At 43.0% G+C, this 16809-nt stretch overlaps 1 protein-coding gene across 2 annotated transcripts in view; it reads left to right on the top strand.

Moving 5' to 3' along the window:
- The window catches only part of SLC35F1 (solute carrier family 35 member F1), a 419368-nt gene that overhangs the window by 348602 nt on the left and 53957 nt on the right, over positions 1–16809 (top strand). For both annotated transcript variants that reach the window (XM_082633389.1, XM_082633390.1), the window contains exon 4: positions 14161–14320. In XM_082633389.1, the coding sequence (XP_082489515.1) occupies positions 14161–14320 (160 nt within the window). The remainder of the gene's footprint in view (positions 1–14160; positions 14321–16809) is intronic.

Below are 16809 nucleotides of genomic sequence, written 5' to 3'. Positions count from 1 at the left end.
CTGCCACTCCCTTCTGGCTTGCAGAGTTTCTACGTGGGCCTCTCACTGTGGTGGCCTCTCCAGTTGCGGAGCACAGGCTCCTGATGTTCAGGCTCAGTGGCCATGGCTCACAGGTCCAGCCGCTCCGCGGCATGTGGGATCTTCCCGGACTGGGGCACGAACCCATGTCCCCTGCATCGGCAGGCGGACTCTCGACCACTGCCCCACCAGGGACACCCCCTTGCTGCTTTTAATATTTGTTCTTTGTATTTAATTTTTGATAGTTTGATTAATACGTGTCTTGGCCTGTTTCTCCTTGGATTTATCCTATATGGGACTCTCTATTCTTCCTGGACTTGATTAACTATTTCCTTTCCCATATTAGGGAAGTTTTCAACTCTAATCTCTTGAAATATTTTCTCAGTCCCTTTCCTTTTCTCTTCTTCTTCTGGGACCCCTATAATTTGAATGTTGGTGCATTTAATGTTGTTCCAGAGGTCTCTGAGACTGTCCTCAATTCTTTTCATTCTTTTTTCTTTATTCTGCTCTGTGGTAGTTATTTCCACTATTTTATGTTCCAGGTCACTTATCCGTTCTTCTGCCTCTGTCATATTGTTTTAAGGCAAAAGGGACTCTACAGATGTGATTAAATTATGAAATTGAATTGATGTGATTATTACAGGTTATCTGGGTGCCCCAGTGTAATCACAAAAGTCCTTTGAAAAGCGGGGTAAGTGTGTGAGGTGGAGGAAGGAGCCAGAAACCAAGGAATGCAGACAGCCCCTAGAAGCCAAATAAAGGGAAGGAGAGGAATTTTTCTCTTCCCTCCAGAGGGAACACAGGGCAGGCATTACCTTCATTTTAAGATTTCTGACCTCCAAAACTCTAAGATAATGAATTTGTATTGTTTTAAGCCACTAAGTTTGTGGTCATTTGTTACAGCAACAATAAGAAACAAATACAGTTGGAGACAATATTTAATTCTCCCCCCAACTCCCACCTCATGCGGATTTGAAGGTACTGACCTTTGGAGGGATTTCTCCCAAAAGAACCAGAAGCATGGATGCCAGAGCAGGTTTCTTTTTCCCATCTGTGTTGGTGTTTCCACTCTTTGAGAAAAGGATACTCTCAGTGCCACCTAGATGGGCTCCTTGGAAGAGCACTTTGGTGCTGTCTGCCATGGATAGATGCACGTGAAAACATTTCCATGCTGTGACTGGTTGCTTTTAGAGAAGTGCTCATTTTGACTCAATCACTGTACAAAATTTACCTGTAATAAATGGTTAAAGTGAGAGGGTGACCTTGCACTTAAAGAAAAAACATGCGTAGCCTGCTTCCCTTGGCAATGCATTTGAAGGGATGTGTTTGTTTGTAAATCATTAGTCAATAAAAGCGTGTGAGCTGCTTTCAGACTGAAGAGTACAGTCTTAAAGCTGTGAGACATTTTAAGACTCAGACAATGAGAGTTCATTAAAATAAAACCAACATATGAGAAAAAAGCAGGAGTTATTTTTGTCCCTCTTCTTTATGTCTTCCCTCTTGTTTGTATCTTCTGGGTTGGGGCCATTTCCAATTCAAAAGCCCTTGTACCGGGAGACAGAGTGTGCCTGTGCATTTTTTGTGGCCATCAAGTTAGAGGCTCCATGATCAGATTAGGAGTTGTGACACCATCTGAGCCAGAGAATGATGACAGGAACTAGCAACTGCACAGTACGCTCAGCTTCAGCTCCTCTTGACTGAAATCATCTCAAATAGCAGCTTTAGACAGTACCAGTTACCTCAGAGACACCAAAGCTCCCCCAAACGGCTCAGAGAAATCAAAATTATTCATTCAACTTATTCATTCATTCAACATTTGCTGTCTGCAAATGAGATAAGCACCTCTGGACTTTGCTCAGGTGTCAGTGAGTTCTTCCCCAGCCACTCAGTTTAAAATCACAATCTCCTACCCCATTCAACACCCCGTACCCTCTCCCCTGCTTTCTTTTTCTGCATAGTCCTTATTATCATTGGCATACTATATATATTCGTTGTCTGTCTCTTTTTACACAAGATTACAAACCCCCATAAGGGGGGAATTTTTTTTTATTACCTAGATTTTTTATTTCCTAGGATAGTACCTGGCATCTAGTAGATTCCCCATAAATATTTTGGAAGGAATTAACAAAATACTTAAGGGTCCCTAGTGTGTACCAAGCACCATCCCAGTTGCAGGAGGTAAAAGAGAGGAAAAGTCCTCTCCTTATGAAAGGTATTGTGTTTTAGCATGGTAAGTACAGTTCAATAATACAGAGACCAGTGGGAGACCCTGAGGAGGGCACCTAATCCCTACTTAGGAAATCAGAGAGGGCTTCCTGGAGGAAGCATTGTCCAAAACTGAGCTCTGAAAGATAAGACTGAGTGGGCTAAGGAGAGATGGACATGAGAACTCCAGGCAGGGGAACAGCATGTGTAAAGAAATGAGCCAGGAAAGACCATAGCACATTAAGGAACTAAAAATGCCTCAGCATGGAGTTTGAAGAAGGACATGGTCAAAGAAGAGAATGAAGGGGTAGCTGGTGACAGATCACCAAGGGACTTCTAAGCCACGTTAGTGAATTTGGAGTTAATCCTGAGGGTTGCTAGTGTAGGAATGCCATGATGAGATCTGCAGTTTAGAAAGTCACATGATCTAATGAAGAAGGGACAGACAGGATGGGACAAGCGAAGAGATTCTAGAGATAGGTAGGGGGCTAGACAGACAGGACTTGGTGACTTATTTGATGGGCGGGTGAAGAAGAAGGATCAATCTGTGTTTTAGTCACTCACGGGCTCTGCAAATGTTTATTGAGCCTGTATTTTATATACTTTTCCATGGTGTTAGACATATAGCATGAAGAAGATAGCGCTCTTGCCCTCATGAAGCCTCCCTTCCAAGTGACACTTGGTTTTTATTCTCTGTCTCTCCCTCTAGGGCACAAGGGAGTGAGAGATGCAAAGATATGGGGAAGAGAGTTCTAAGCAAAGGGAACAGTGCAAGGGTGACAGCCCTGAGCATGCATGTTTAAGAAATGGAAAGAGTGAATGCAGTTACTAGTAGTTAGAGATGACATCGAGAAGGAGGGAGGGGCCATATGCTAAAAGACTATGTAAGTCAAGGAAAGGAGTTTGACTTTGTTCTGAGGAAAATCATTAGAACGTTCAGAGCAGGGGATTGATGCAACCTAGTTTGTATTTTGAGATCACTGTGGTTATGGCTGCTCATGGAGGATTGATTACATGAGAGGAAGAGTGGACACGCTTAGACAGTCAGGAGGCCACAGCTGAAAGCTGATGGGGGGACTTCCCTGGTGGTCCAGTGGTTAGGACTCCGAGCTTCCACTGAAGGAAGCATGGGTTCAATCCCTGGTTGGAGGACTAAGATCCCACATGTCACGTGGCGTGGTCAAAAAAAAAAAAAAAAAGAAGGGTGATGGGAACTTGAAGCCAAGTGCCAACTGTGGAGGTGTTGGGTGCATTTATAGGATAAAACCAACAGGATTTTCTGAGTTGTTTGAATGGGGGTGGTTGAGGAAGTTTGAGAGAAAAAGAAGAGTCGAGAATGATTCCTTAGTTACTGGCCTTAGCCTCTGGATTGTGTCATGTGGTGAGATGAGGAGAACTGGAGAAGAGCAGATGTGAAGCAGAAAATCAAGGGTTCTGTCTGGCTGTGTAGGTCTGAGCTTCCTGTGAGCCATCCAGGCAGAGCTCAGTCAAGGCAGCTGGGTATATGTCTCTGGTTCAGGAGAGTGGTGGGATTGGAATTATGAATCTGAAGTCATTTCCTATAGAAGGTGCTGAAAGTCATGGTCAAATGAAATCACCAGTGGCGGGTATAAATGGAGGAAAGTAGGCTGAGAAGGGGCCAATGTGGTAAGAGGAGACTCTGGAAGCAAGTCAAGAAATTGTTTCAAGAGGGAAGAAATGACCCCTAGATGCCAGACATGCAGGGTTCAGACCTGAGCAACTAAGTTACTAGTGGTCCCATTCACTGAGGGAAGAATTACGTGAGGGAGCACAACTGTGGACATGGTTGATCCACGCTGAACTGTAGACATTTTTGGTACCTCCACGCCAGATCAGAAGGGGGTTGCGTGGCTCTGGAGTGTAGAGCTGAATCCAGACTGGAGATGCAGATTTGGGAGTCACCAGTACAGAGATGACTTTTCAAGCCAGAACAGTAGGTGAAATCTTCCAGAGTAAATGTGGAGAGTTGAGAAGAGACACTGCAGCAGAGTCCTGAGAGTGCAGCGTTTGGGAGATGAGAGTAGAGCTAGGGGCCCTCAGACCAGGAACCCAGAAAGGAGTCTGTGAAGGAGGCGTGAGAGATGAAATGCGGGGCAGAGGCAGGCCTGGCAGGAAAGAGCCAACGGGAGGAGAGAATGTCAGATGCTGTGCTGAGTAAGGGAAGGACGGCAATGGCTCTGCTCGGTTCAGAAATGGGATGTGTTTTTGAGCGATTTTGATGGTGTTTGGAGAACAGAACCCAGATTGCACTGAGTTGAGGGGTGAACAGATGTTGAAGAAATGGAGAGCGGGGCTGAATGCAACTCTTCCCAAGAAGTTTGGCAGGAAAGGAAGTAAGAGTTGGCTGAGAGCCAAAGGGTGCATATGTCGAGTGTGGAAATGGGAGAGCTAAGGACTGAACCTCAAACATACCAACTGTGAGGGACAGAAAGAACAAAATGAGTCCATGAAAAGACAGAAGGAAGTGCCAGAGAGGTAGGAGGAAAAAGAGACAGACAGGAAAGAAGGGAATGCAAGGACACAGTGGTTAATAATGCCAAATGCTGCAGAAAGCTTTAGTCAGAAGTGGCCGTGCAATGTAGCTTTGGTCATCATGGCAAAGGGAGTTGTCAGTATCATTGCAGCTTGAGGGATGAATGGGGCCAAGATACGAGAAGCAGACTGTAGATGAATTTTTCAGGAAGCCTGGCTGTGAAGAGTGAAAGATAAATAGCTACAGAGCAATTGGGCATCAAGGGTGAGATCAGGGCATGTCTACATGGTGAAGGAAAACAGCCAGCAAAGAGGGAGGGACAAAGATCCGGGAGGGACACAGGATGGCTGCTGGAGCAAGGTCCCTTGGGGAGCAGGAGGGGAGGGTCCCAAAGAACAGAGGGCAGAATCTCCTTCAGTGCCAGGCAAGCCCTTAGGAGAAGACACTGGCTGTGAACTGGAGGAAAGACTTGTGTTCATTGACAACTGTCCACTTGAGCCTAGATGTAGAGTGTTTGGGTCATGCTCAGCACCTGTAGCAATGCTGAGCATGCAGTAGGCATTCAATAAACATCTGCTGACTGAAGAAATAAATGACAAGTATAAGGTGATGAAAATCCGACTTTACCTTTTTTAATAAAACCTGGATAGTTGGACTTCCCTGGTGGCACAGTGGTTGAGAGTCCGCCTGCCGATGTAGGGGACACGAGTTCGTGCCCCAGTCTGGGAAGATCCCACATGCCGCGGAGCGGCTGGGCCCGTGAGCTATGGCCGCTGAGCCTGCACGTCCGGAGCCTGTGCTCCGCAACGGGAGAGGCCACAACAGTGAGAGGCCCGCGTACCGCAAAAAAAAAAAAAACCTGGATAGTTGAATTAGACCTAGAGATAGACCCCAAAATGTACATGATGCTTTCCTCTAGCTTTTGAAATTGTTTCTCCTTGCAGTTTTAATGTTGGGAGGAATCACAAGTAATGCAAAATTAACGTAAAATTAATATTTTATCAGAAAATGTTCATTTCCTTCAATATGTGCTTTGAAACCTATACTTTCTTTAATGTTATTGTTAATGTTCTTATGTTCATGAATTCCATAAATAAGAAATACAAGTTCGTAGTGCTTGGGATGACTTAAGGCAAGTACTTCTCCAAAAGCATTCAAGATAGCTACACAGTATCAGAGACCCATCACTAAAAAGAAGCAATTGTAATTCTCACACACTTTTCTTATACCTTTCACCTTCTTTCATATGAAAAATGCAGACAACCAGTAATTATTTTTTCAATTCTCTCAGAGTCTGCCTCTCTCTAAGAGTGCTCTCAATGTAAAAGGGAGTGCACAATCCCACTAGATTGAGTTAAGGTTGACCCTGCCTAGACCACTGTTATTATAACTGGATCCTTACACTTTCTACTGCACCTGGACCTTGACTGCTTAAGCTCACTTTTTGTGAGGAGGATGGCAGGCCTGGGACCACACCCTGGCTCTGACTCTACTATGTGACTTCAAGTAAATCCCCTGTTATCTTTAGCACTCATTTGTAAAATGGGAAAAATAAGAACCAGGCATTGCCCCTGGTGTATGGTAGACACTCAGTAAATGTTAATTCCTTGCTTTCTACTTTTTGAATCTAGTTTGCTGACAATCAGAGCTTGTTTTTAAACGTGGTCAGAGCTCCACTGATGCTCACCCAGTAGGAATTTGTCCCCTGGGACAGCTCTGCTCTCACCCAAAGCAGATTTCCCTGCAGCAGAGCTAGAGAGTGTGTGTCTTCCTAATTACCTGTATCTTCCGGTGGTCACCTAGATTTCTAGGTGCTTGTCCCAGATTTTTAGTGCATGGTAGTGTCTTTGTTTCTTTTTGTCTTTAAGAGTTGAAGCCAAAAAAGTAAGAGAAGATACTTTAACAACTAGGAAGTTCTGATGAACTGGCACAAGGGACCATATAAAATTCACACATTTAAATCCTTATCAATAGAAACAAGAAAGATAGTCTGGTGAAAATCTTTTTCTAAATTCTGAAAATAGGACATTTTCTGGAAAATGGCTGTCATATAGTCATCATAATGACACATTTTAGTAGTTCGGATTTCCTGGGCAACATGATGGAAACATGGCTTCATCCAATATGAACATTTTAAGAAAGTAAAACCTAAACATTAAGTCCTAAGGTATGGGGTTAGTGGGGGTCTAGGTGTTATGAATACAATAGCCCTGAGAAGAAAAAATCTGGAGGGGTGGAGGGGATCAGGGTGTCTACCAGAAAAGTCTGTTCCAAATGAAAGACACCGCTCCTGAAATTATACTCCTGGTTGGGTTTTCAAATGCCTCTGGGATGGCTGCTTGTCGAGGCCACTCAAATGGTTCATGATTGCGTGTGAAGGTACCTTTCCTAAATTATATGTCACTCTCTTCAGCTGGACTCTCAGCCAAAAGAGGACTTTTGTTGTCTCTGTGTTACTGAAGTTTGTCTTTCTTAAGATCCTTCCCTGTTAACGATTCAGTTTTACTCATGGGAGATGAATTTATAATATATATCACTTTTAGAAACACGGGAGAATTGCCAATTAGAAGCAGAGGAAGGATGGAGGGGGAAATGTTCTCTTTCCTGGAATCACCTACCAGTTGCCTCAGGTTTAGCCTCTGACAGCTGGGCTGCGTGAGGGGAGCGGAGCCCTGTGAATAGCCGGAGGGGAGCGTTAATGAGGAGCTGAAGGCTGGCAGAGGAGTCTCTTTTGGGCAGAGAATTAGAAAGAGGGATGAGGTCACCTCCTCATTATGCTCTCCTGGAATGGAAGCAGTTGGGTAGCAGGTTTTTTGTTGTGTTTTACTTTTTTTTTTTTTTTTCTTACAAACTGTTCGCTTCCCTAGAGAAAGACTGATCTGACTCTTGTAGATCTTTTACACTCTCAGAACAGGTGTTGTTTTATATATTTTGAAAGTAGTATATGCGCAAGAGAGGAAATTTGGAAACCACAGAGAGCTTGGGGAGTGGGGTTGTGAAGGCTCAGTGAACCCGTTCAAAGATAACCATTATTAACATTTTATTTTTATAAATTCTGATTTTCTCCTTCCGGAGATATTTATGCCTAATACTATGATATGTAGATTCTCAATGAAGAAATGAACCGTCACATGAAGATACGTGTCATCCAAACCAAGTTATGGTAGGGAAGGAATGTCAAGGGACTTTGCTGTTCTCCCTGTGATACCACCCAGGCCAGGGGAGACATCCATTCCCTTCTGACACTGGGAGAGTGGAAGAAAACTCTTCCTCTGTCTCCATTCCTTCTTGCTCCAGCCCAAAGGGGAAATAGCTGATTAAGTATCCAGTAGGGGACTTTACCACTCAGTGGGGTTGTTACGCCTTAAAAGTAAACGAAAAGGAGGAAACAAGCTGTCTTCAGAGTGCTTCATTTCTCTCTGCTTTATGGACTGGTAAGAACTGTTCCTTACTGGAAGGAGCCCTGAGACAGGGTCCAAGGTTTGAGGACCATTTACCCCAGTATATCTGCCTAAGAAAGTTTAGGCTAAGTTAAAATTGGAGTAGGAGATAGGAGGCAACAGTGCTTATGGAATCCAAGTCTAAAGTTAATACAGTGGGGGTCGGCTCTCCATTTGGTTCCCTGGGTCTCTTAGGTGAACTATGTGAAATTGTCAATATTGAAATTGTCATAATTGACCTACAAAAATGGCCATTCCAAATGGATCAAGCTATTATTTTCTGCCAGATAGAATCCAGAGGAGAGGAGACGTAACCACAAGCATCCAACATTAAAGAAGAAAACAGTACATGTAGCAATTTAGACCCAAAGGACAGCCTCTAAATCTAGACATTTTATCAGAGTGAAAACATAATGCTATTTTCAGCTTTTCTGAAGGTATTTAAGGGTCATAATTGGAAGGTAAAGGACAAGACATGTTGAGTTTTTAAGTCTTTAAGTACAAAATGGGAATACCATGGACATTTCCTGAAATACCTATTGGTATTTTTATTTCTTTTACTTTTTTTTAACATCTTTATTGGAGTATAATTGCTTTACAGTGTTGTGTTAGTTTCTGCTGTATAACAAAGTGAATCAGCTATACATATACATATATCCCCATATCCCCTCCCTCTTGCGTCTCCCTCCCACACTCCCCATCCCACCCCTCTAGGTGATCACAAAGCACTGAGCTGATCTCCCTGTGCTATGCAGCTGCTTCCCACTAGCTATCTATTTTACATTTGGTAGTGTATATATGTCCATGCCACTCTCTCACTTCGTCCCAGCTTACACTTCCCCCTCCGCATGTCCTCAAGTCCATTCTCTATGTCTGCGTCTTTATTCCTGTCCTACCCCTAGGTTCTTCAGAACCTTTTTTTTTTAATTGCATATATATGTGCTTGCTTACGGTATTTGTTTTTCTCTTTCTGACTTACTTCACTCTGTATGACAGACACCAAGTACCTCCACCTCACTACAAATAACTCAATTTTGTTTCTTTTAATGGCTGAGTAATATTTCATTGTATATATGTGCCATATCTTCTTTATCCATTCATCTGTCAATGGACACTTAGGTTGCTTCCATGTCCTGGCTATTGTAAATAGTGCTGCAATGAACATGGTGGTACATGACTCTTTTTGAATTATGGTTTTCTCGTGGTATATGCCCAGGAGTGGGACTGCTGGGTCATATGGTAATTCAATTTTTAGTTTTTTAAGGAACCTCCATACTGTTCTCCATAGTGGATGTATCAATTTACATTCCCACCAACAGTGCAAGAGGGTTCCCTTTTCTCCATACCCTTTCCAGCATTTATTGTTCGTAGATTTTTTGATGATGGCCATTCTGACCAGTGTGAGGTGATACCTCATTGTAGTTTTGATTTGCATTTCTCTAATGATTAGTGATGTTGAGCATTCTTTCATGTGTTTGTTGGCAAACTGTATATCTTCTTTGGAGAAATGTCTATTTAGGTCTTCTGCCCATTTTTGGATTGGGTTGTTTGTTTTTCTGATATTGAGCTGCATGAGCTGCTTGTATATTTTGGAGATTAATCCTTTGTCAGTTGCTTCATTGGCAAATATTTTCTCCCATTCTGAGGGTTGTCTTTTCGTCTTGTTTATGGTTTCCTTTGCTGTGCAAAAGCTTTTGTTTCATTAGGTCGCATTTGTTTATTTTTGTTTTTATTTCCATTTCTCTAGGAGGTGGGTCAAAAAGGATCTTGCTGTGTTCTCTTGCATGTGTTCTCCCAGGGAAGTTGTCCCTGGATCACAGGATCCTGGGAGGGGAGGTGTGGATAGTGACCTGTGCTTGCACACAGGCTTCTTGGTGGCGGGATCCTCCCAGGGGATTTCTTGCCTTTTGGGAAGTCTGGGGTCTTTTGCCAGCATTCAGTAGGTGTTCTGTAGGAGTCGTTCTAAATGTAGATGTATTTTTTATGTATTTATGGGGAGGAGGTTGATCTCCAGGTCTTACTCCTCCACCGTCTTGAAGGTTCCTTACGTGAAATACCTATTTTTAATTTGCAAAGCAATTCTCTCATCTTAGTTCATATTTGCCCGCTAATGGTGGGCAAGTAAATAGCCACTAACTTCCTGGAAAAAATGGCAACATGCATCAAGAGTTTAACTCTGTAATTTCAGACCAAGAATCTATCCTGAGGAAATATTTAAGACTACCAAGTTGAAATCATTATCCTGGTGTCATCATGATGACTTTAGAGACTTTGCCCCAGTCTTTGAGCATGGTGTGCCTCAGCACCTCCATCAATCAAATCAGATAACCTGGGGTAGTAGACCTCACTGGCAGGTGTTACTTAAGGATGAATGATATAGAAGACTAAAATTAGCTTATATCTTTAGAGGGGAATGATGCCAGGTAAATCTAAGAGGGAATGAACTTTTCTTTCTGAAGTTCTTCATGCTCTTGGAGATTTTTCAGAGTATAAGATGATTATGAAATAATATTCATTTGTTTAGTTTTTGGGTATTGATATTTTATAATTTCCTTTTGGATATAGAAATGTATGCAAAGATAGGTAAATATATTTAAAAAGTTAATAACAGAACCCAAAGGTTTTTCAGTTCATTTTCTGCTTTCACAGCCCCAGTCGTGGGCATCTATTATAATGCTGTTCTGTTTTATTACTCTAACAACCTCTTTGCTAAGGGGTTAAGCTACCAGAAAATTATTGGAAAATTATTTTGTCAGTGTGTGTTATACTATATGACCACAGGGGAAAAGCTGGAGCCAAAAATCGCTAAAAAATAATAGCCTGTTTACTAACAGCAACTTCCAAGTGTTTTTTGTTTTTTGAGTTTTTTTGTCTCTAGTTACAAAAATCGTGGTGAGACCTCCACCTGTAGCAATTCCTCTTACTGACCTTCATTAAAATATGATTTTAAAAAATCAGGACAGGACTGCGGCTGATAGCAACAGTTTGAGTGACAGGGAGTACATCACTTCACCTCTTGAAACTTCTGAATCCTCACTTTTTAAATAAAGGGCTCTGTGATTCTAAATTGGGGAGATACTGCCCCCGAGGGGCACTTGTAAATGTGTAGGAGCATTTTTTTTTTTAGTGGTCAGGGCCCAGTGGTGCTAAGTGCCCTGCAGAGAGCCTGGGGCAGTCCTGCAAAATGAAGAATCATCCCAGACCAAATGCCGGAAACAGCCTAGATTACCTCTAATTTCCCTTCTGACAGTCAGTGATACGAAATGCCCCTCCATTCTTTGATTCATTTAGTCACCCATTGTTGATTCCCTACTGTACGCTGGGTGCCACACTTCCCAGCTGAAATGTCCCAGAAACCCTGGTTTGTACTGTAGCCTTCTTTCCCCTTCTCTTCTTTCTAAAAGTCCTCTCTACCCAAAGGGCCAACTGGTACTCACAAATAAGGATTTTTCAGCTCAATCCATTAAGAGAACAGATCCCAGGACTCATCAAGTGCTTTGGGGTTTCTAATGACACTGAGAACCAGAAAAGCTCACGTGAGCCCTCCTCAAAGATTAGATGAAGGCCTGGTTTGCCTTCAGTAATTCAGGCATAGAGGCCTTCAGCTTCTGACCAAGGGCTTCCAGCCAGATAATGAAATCCAATTGTGGAGCATGTAGGTAAATATTCTAACTGTTGATTCAATCATTTCTAATTTTTAAAGCAAAACACCAACTGTCTTATGCCCAGTGAAGAGTTTTCACTGGCAAACACAAATTTCCTAATATACTTAAATGGCATTTGAGGCCAGCTGTAAAACCTGCTTTAGAGCATTTTACCACATCAAGTAGGATCATTAACTTGCTAATTAACTGTGCAGTGAGTGACCATATGCTGTAGTGCAATCGTACCAGCCGTCACCCCTGGACTCAGCCCCTCCGGGAGCGCTGTGACGTGTGGGTTTAGCCCCCAGCCCATCACCGTGTTAGGGTTAACGGTGTTACTCAACGTTATCATTTCCCAGTAACCTCGGGGAGAGCTTACTCTTCTGATTGCTTGCTCCATTCTGCCAAGGGGAAGACTGAGGCACGGAGAAGCATGAGGGTCTGTCCAGGTCACCAACAGCTTTTGGGATAGTGGGGATCCTAAGTGCTGTTTACAGTACCAAAAAGCCATGCTGATGGTCAGGATGCTTTGCAAATATACAAACATTTTTCAGCCTTTAGTGAATGTTGGTGACTCTATTTTGCTGTTACTGATTATTAAAAAGCCTTGTATGTATTTGTTCCATAACTATTCTTGGATACTTCTCATAAGCCCAGCAGGACTCTGGGTGCTGGGAATATAGTCCTGCTCTCATGGAACTCCAGACAAGTGGGAAGTCAGACATTATGCCAATAATTCCATATTAATTAAGAATTATTATAATTGACACTATAAAGGAGAGGTATAGGATACAAGGAAATCATCGAATAGGACCTGACCTAGCCTAGGGACCCTAGAGGCTTTCTTAAGGAGGCAGAAGATAGGTGCGAGCCTGAAGAAGGAGGCAGGACTTCAAGAATTAGATGGAGCATTCCAGAAGGAGGGGGATGCATGAAGACCCGAGGCAGGAAGGAAGGGCTTGCTCCAGGTAGGAGATGATGCTAGTTCGGTCTAGGTGGTGGAAGTGGCGTGAGTAGACTTAAGAAGTGTCTAGAAGGTGAACTGGCAGGATTTAGTGATCCATAGGATATAGACAGTAAGAGTGAAGGAGTGTTAGGGATCCCTGCCCTGGATCTGGCTACTGGCTGGTGGGGCCACCTGTTTAGGATTCTAGCAGAGGAGCTGTACTGTGCAGTAGGACCAGATCACCACTTTCTCATTTGGTACATGGAGTCTGGAGTCCCGGGGGCCACCCGTGTATCTAGTGGAGACCCTGCCTCACATGGAGTAACCAGAAGTCACTGCATCTTACCGAGGTGTGGTAGAGACAACCAGTTCTGTGGAGTCCAGAGCATGCCTTTGGAAGCAGGGTATAGACTGGCATTGAGGTCCTCGTAATTTACAAAATGCTTCCACGTGTGTTATCTTCCAGCTTCACAATGATCTTTAGAGAAAGTCAGTAGGAATTATTATCTTCATTATACTAACAGGAAATTGAGGCTTCCTGAGTTTGTGGGTTGCCCAAGGTCACACTGCTCTAATTAAGTATCTAGTACTCACATTCAGATCTTCTGGCTCCTGACACAAGGTCTTCCTATTTCATTATGTTGTCTCGCTGCATGACCGGGACAAACTTTCCACCATCTCTTGGGGTTTCCATTTCAGGTGGAATCTCACTATTTGCACAAAATGTATAGGAAATGAAGTCAAAGGTTTTTTAAATACTCTGTTCATTCTTTTTTCTCCCTCCTTTTTTTAAAAACTTTTTTATACAGTATTTTTAAACTATTTGTAAACTTTTGAGATTAATATTTACATTTACATTTAGAGCAGTTTTTTTCCTATAAAGAGTGAAATTTCAAAGAGACATTAAAGTCACTTTTATTGGTAGTGGGGAGAAAGTTCTGGGAGAAATTAAGTGCAACTTTTGCCTAGATTCTAATAATTTATAAACTATTATAAGACCTCTGCCTCCTCACCTCCCATTCCCAGATCTACTCCCAGAGTGCTGGGACCATCTAAAACGGCTCCGTCTATTCTCCCCACATCTGAGTGTCCCTGTGGAGTCGGTCAGGGTGCTGAGGAAGGTGGATGCCAAGCTGCCCTGACACCACAGGGGCAGGAGAATCTTCACCACCAGCCTGTCTTATTGATTCGCCTTCTCCCCTTTTCTTCACAGCTGGGGGATGTTTAAGTAAAGTTCATGTGCATTTGTTTCAGAGTCCGTTTTAATTGCATCAGTTCTGGGTCGACCCAAAAACACAGATCCAGGGGAAATGCCCTTTCTACAGAGCAAACTTATTTTTCTGACAGTTCCCATTATATGGAAAGTTTCCCTCTGAACTCCCTATTGTTGCTTCCCTCCTTCCCTCCCTGTAGCTCCTGGACTGTTTTGTGATCCCGGTTGTGATTTTGCTCTCCTGGTTCTTCCTGCTGATCCGGTACAAGGCTGTGCATTTCCTCGGCATCATCGTCTGCATCCTGGGAATGGGATGCATGGCGGGCGCAGATGTGCTTGTGGGAAGGCATCAGGGAGCAGGTGAGTCTCCGTGTTCACCGGGTTACTTGCCTCTGTGGGTGAGACCAAGGCAAGACGTGGAATGTTCACGGTTCATGGTGGAAACAAGGAACCTGGGCTTCCTACTGTCTGTGTCTTACTGGTGTTTGTTCCCCTATACCTAGGACAGTGGCATATAGGAGGTGTTCATACATATCTCTTTAGTGAACAAAGGAAGCAAAATACAGCTTTCATGCCCATTCTACAGAAACTCAGAAACATTCAGATGGTGTTTAAAGCTGAGAGTCAGGACCCACTTGGAGGATGTGTTGGGGGTCAAAGCTGCCTGATCCAGACCAGCTGGTTAGAGACGGTGTCAGTGGGTCAGGCCACTCCCGAGCCACAGGGACCTTCCCCACACCCCACCCGCCAATGCCTTCTCTCCCGCGTCAGAGAAAGACTGAGCTTTCAGACTACTGGGTGAAGGTAGGTATACAGGCTTAAGAGTGGATATTTAAACTTTGGAGCCTGGATTAGGAATTCTCAATAATTTTATGAGGGAGAGCTAAGTGCAGTCTCCTCATGCATGTTTTTTGTTGGTGTATTTGTGGGGAGGTTTTGGGTAGCAGTCACAGGTACTTGACTTGTAGACCTACTTCAAGGTTTACTCATCAAATTGCTGTGAATCTTCTGAGGAGCTCTGATCCAGAATGCTTTCCAGAGGACCACTTTTAAAGCACTGTAATTCTTTAAAGTGTACCAAAAATCCTTGAGTTACAGAAGGTTTCAGGGGGCAAGGAAAAGAATGACTTTCTTTGTTAACATCAGGAATAGGATAGAAAGTACCCACTCTTCTATAGTTTTGGAATTGCCTTTTCTTTTAGGGAATTAAAGATAAAAAGTTAAAATTGGGGCATTTCTCTTTGAGACTAGGTCATAAGAAATACCTGAAATGAAAGTTATTTATATTTTTAAGTTGCACCACAGAACTTTATGACTGAAAGAGACCTTGTTCGGCTCCTTTGTATTTGACACACAAAAACTCCAAGACACAGGGAAGCCAAGTGAGCTGCCCAAGGTCACAGAGCTGAGACTAGAACCCAAGTCTCCTGACCTCCCGGGCAGGCTTCCTTCCCTCTCCCACATTGCTGGGAGCTGAAGATACAACACAGAAAAAGAGAGACAGCCTCTGTCCTCTCCATATGCTGCCTACACAACGTAATCAGTCCCCACCACAACAGATGGACTAAAAATACCTATGCCAGCTTTTCCCAAATTCTGTTCTATGTAATAGTGGTTCCATGGGATATTGATATATATTCCATGAAAAGGCTAGTTTTTGCTCTATACCCATCATGATCCCAATATAGATCATCTCTTTGGACCAATCAGACAATATTTTTGTCTGATACAACATGCCCAGTTGTTATAAAGTCATAATTTAATTACACTTTCTCAGCTTTGCTTGAACTGTGTAAATACAGACTAAGCAACATGTACCCTTATTTATGAAAATTTTGCTTTGCTGAGCTCTAGCCATTCACCCTGGCCATCATTTTGTATCCATAGTCAAGGAAGACAGTTGTCATTATAAATCTAAATATTTATGCCCAAAATGTTAAACAAATTTGAATTGATTTCACTAGGTTGTATTCACTAATCCTGTAAAAAATGTTTTCTTGATTTCAATTGAAATGTTAGGGAAGGGGTACTAGTACTATTTAAGAAAAAGTAAGTCCATTTGGGAGTCTTTCAAAAGTGGTCTTTTTTTTTTTTTTTTTTGCGGTACGCGGGTCTCTCACTCTTGTGGCCTCTCCCGTTGCGGAGCACAGGCTCCGGACGCGCAGGCTCAGTGGCCATGGCTCACGGGCCCAGCCACTCTGCGGCATGTGGGATCTCCCCGTACCGGGGCACGAACCCATGTTCCCTGCGTTGGCAGGCGGACTCTCAACCACTGTGCCACCAGGGAAGCCCCCAAAGTGGTCATTTTTAAAAAGAGTGCAGGGCAGCTGAAACATGCTGGAGCGGTGTTTTATCTGTCCATTTGAATCTGTTTAAGGCCCACAGCATCTTTCCTGTTGTAACATATGAAGTACCAGTGTTAAAAGAATTATTTTATCATTGTTGAGTACCTTCCGTGCTCATCTGATGGTGCCTAACTACATGGCATAATGTTCTGACAGCAGCCCAAATTTAGGATCCAAGGGCTCATTTTACAAAATAATGATTGGACATGCTTTACATCTACAAAAATATTAAATTAGGCAGCAATTTAAGCTATCTTATAAAATGTCCTGAAAAAAGAAAATAACACACTGATTTTGAAGACAATATAATCTTTGTGTGCATCCCTATCAAAAATGTTCCGTTTGTTACCACTCTTACCGTAGAGTTGGTTCAATTGCATTAATTCGCCAGGGACGGAACTTTTCTAAAATCCTTCAGGCACTCACCAGAACTTTAATCAGTCATTCAGCCCGATTTAAACTGTCATCACTGTATCAGGAAAAGATGACTGACTTAGTCCTTTT

Source organism: Mesoplodon mirus (assembly GCF_964341445.2).
Source record: "Mesoplodon mirus genome assembly, chromosome: 10".
Classification (NCBI taxonomy): Eukaryota; Metazoa; Chordata; class Mammalia; order Artiodactyla; family Ziphiidae; genus Mesoplodon; species Mesoplodon mirus.
This window is presented reverse-complemented; position numbering and strand designations above follow the sequence as displayed.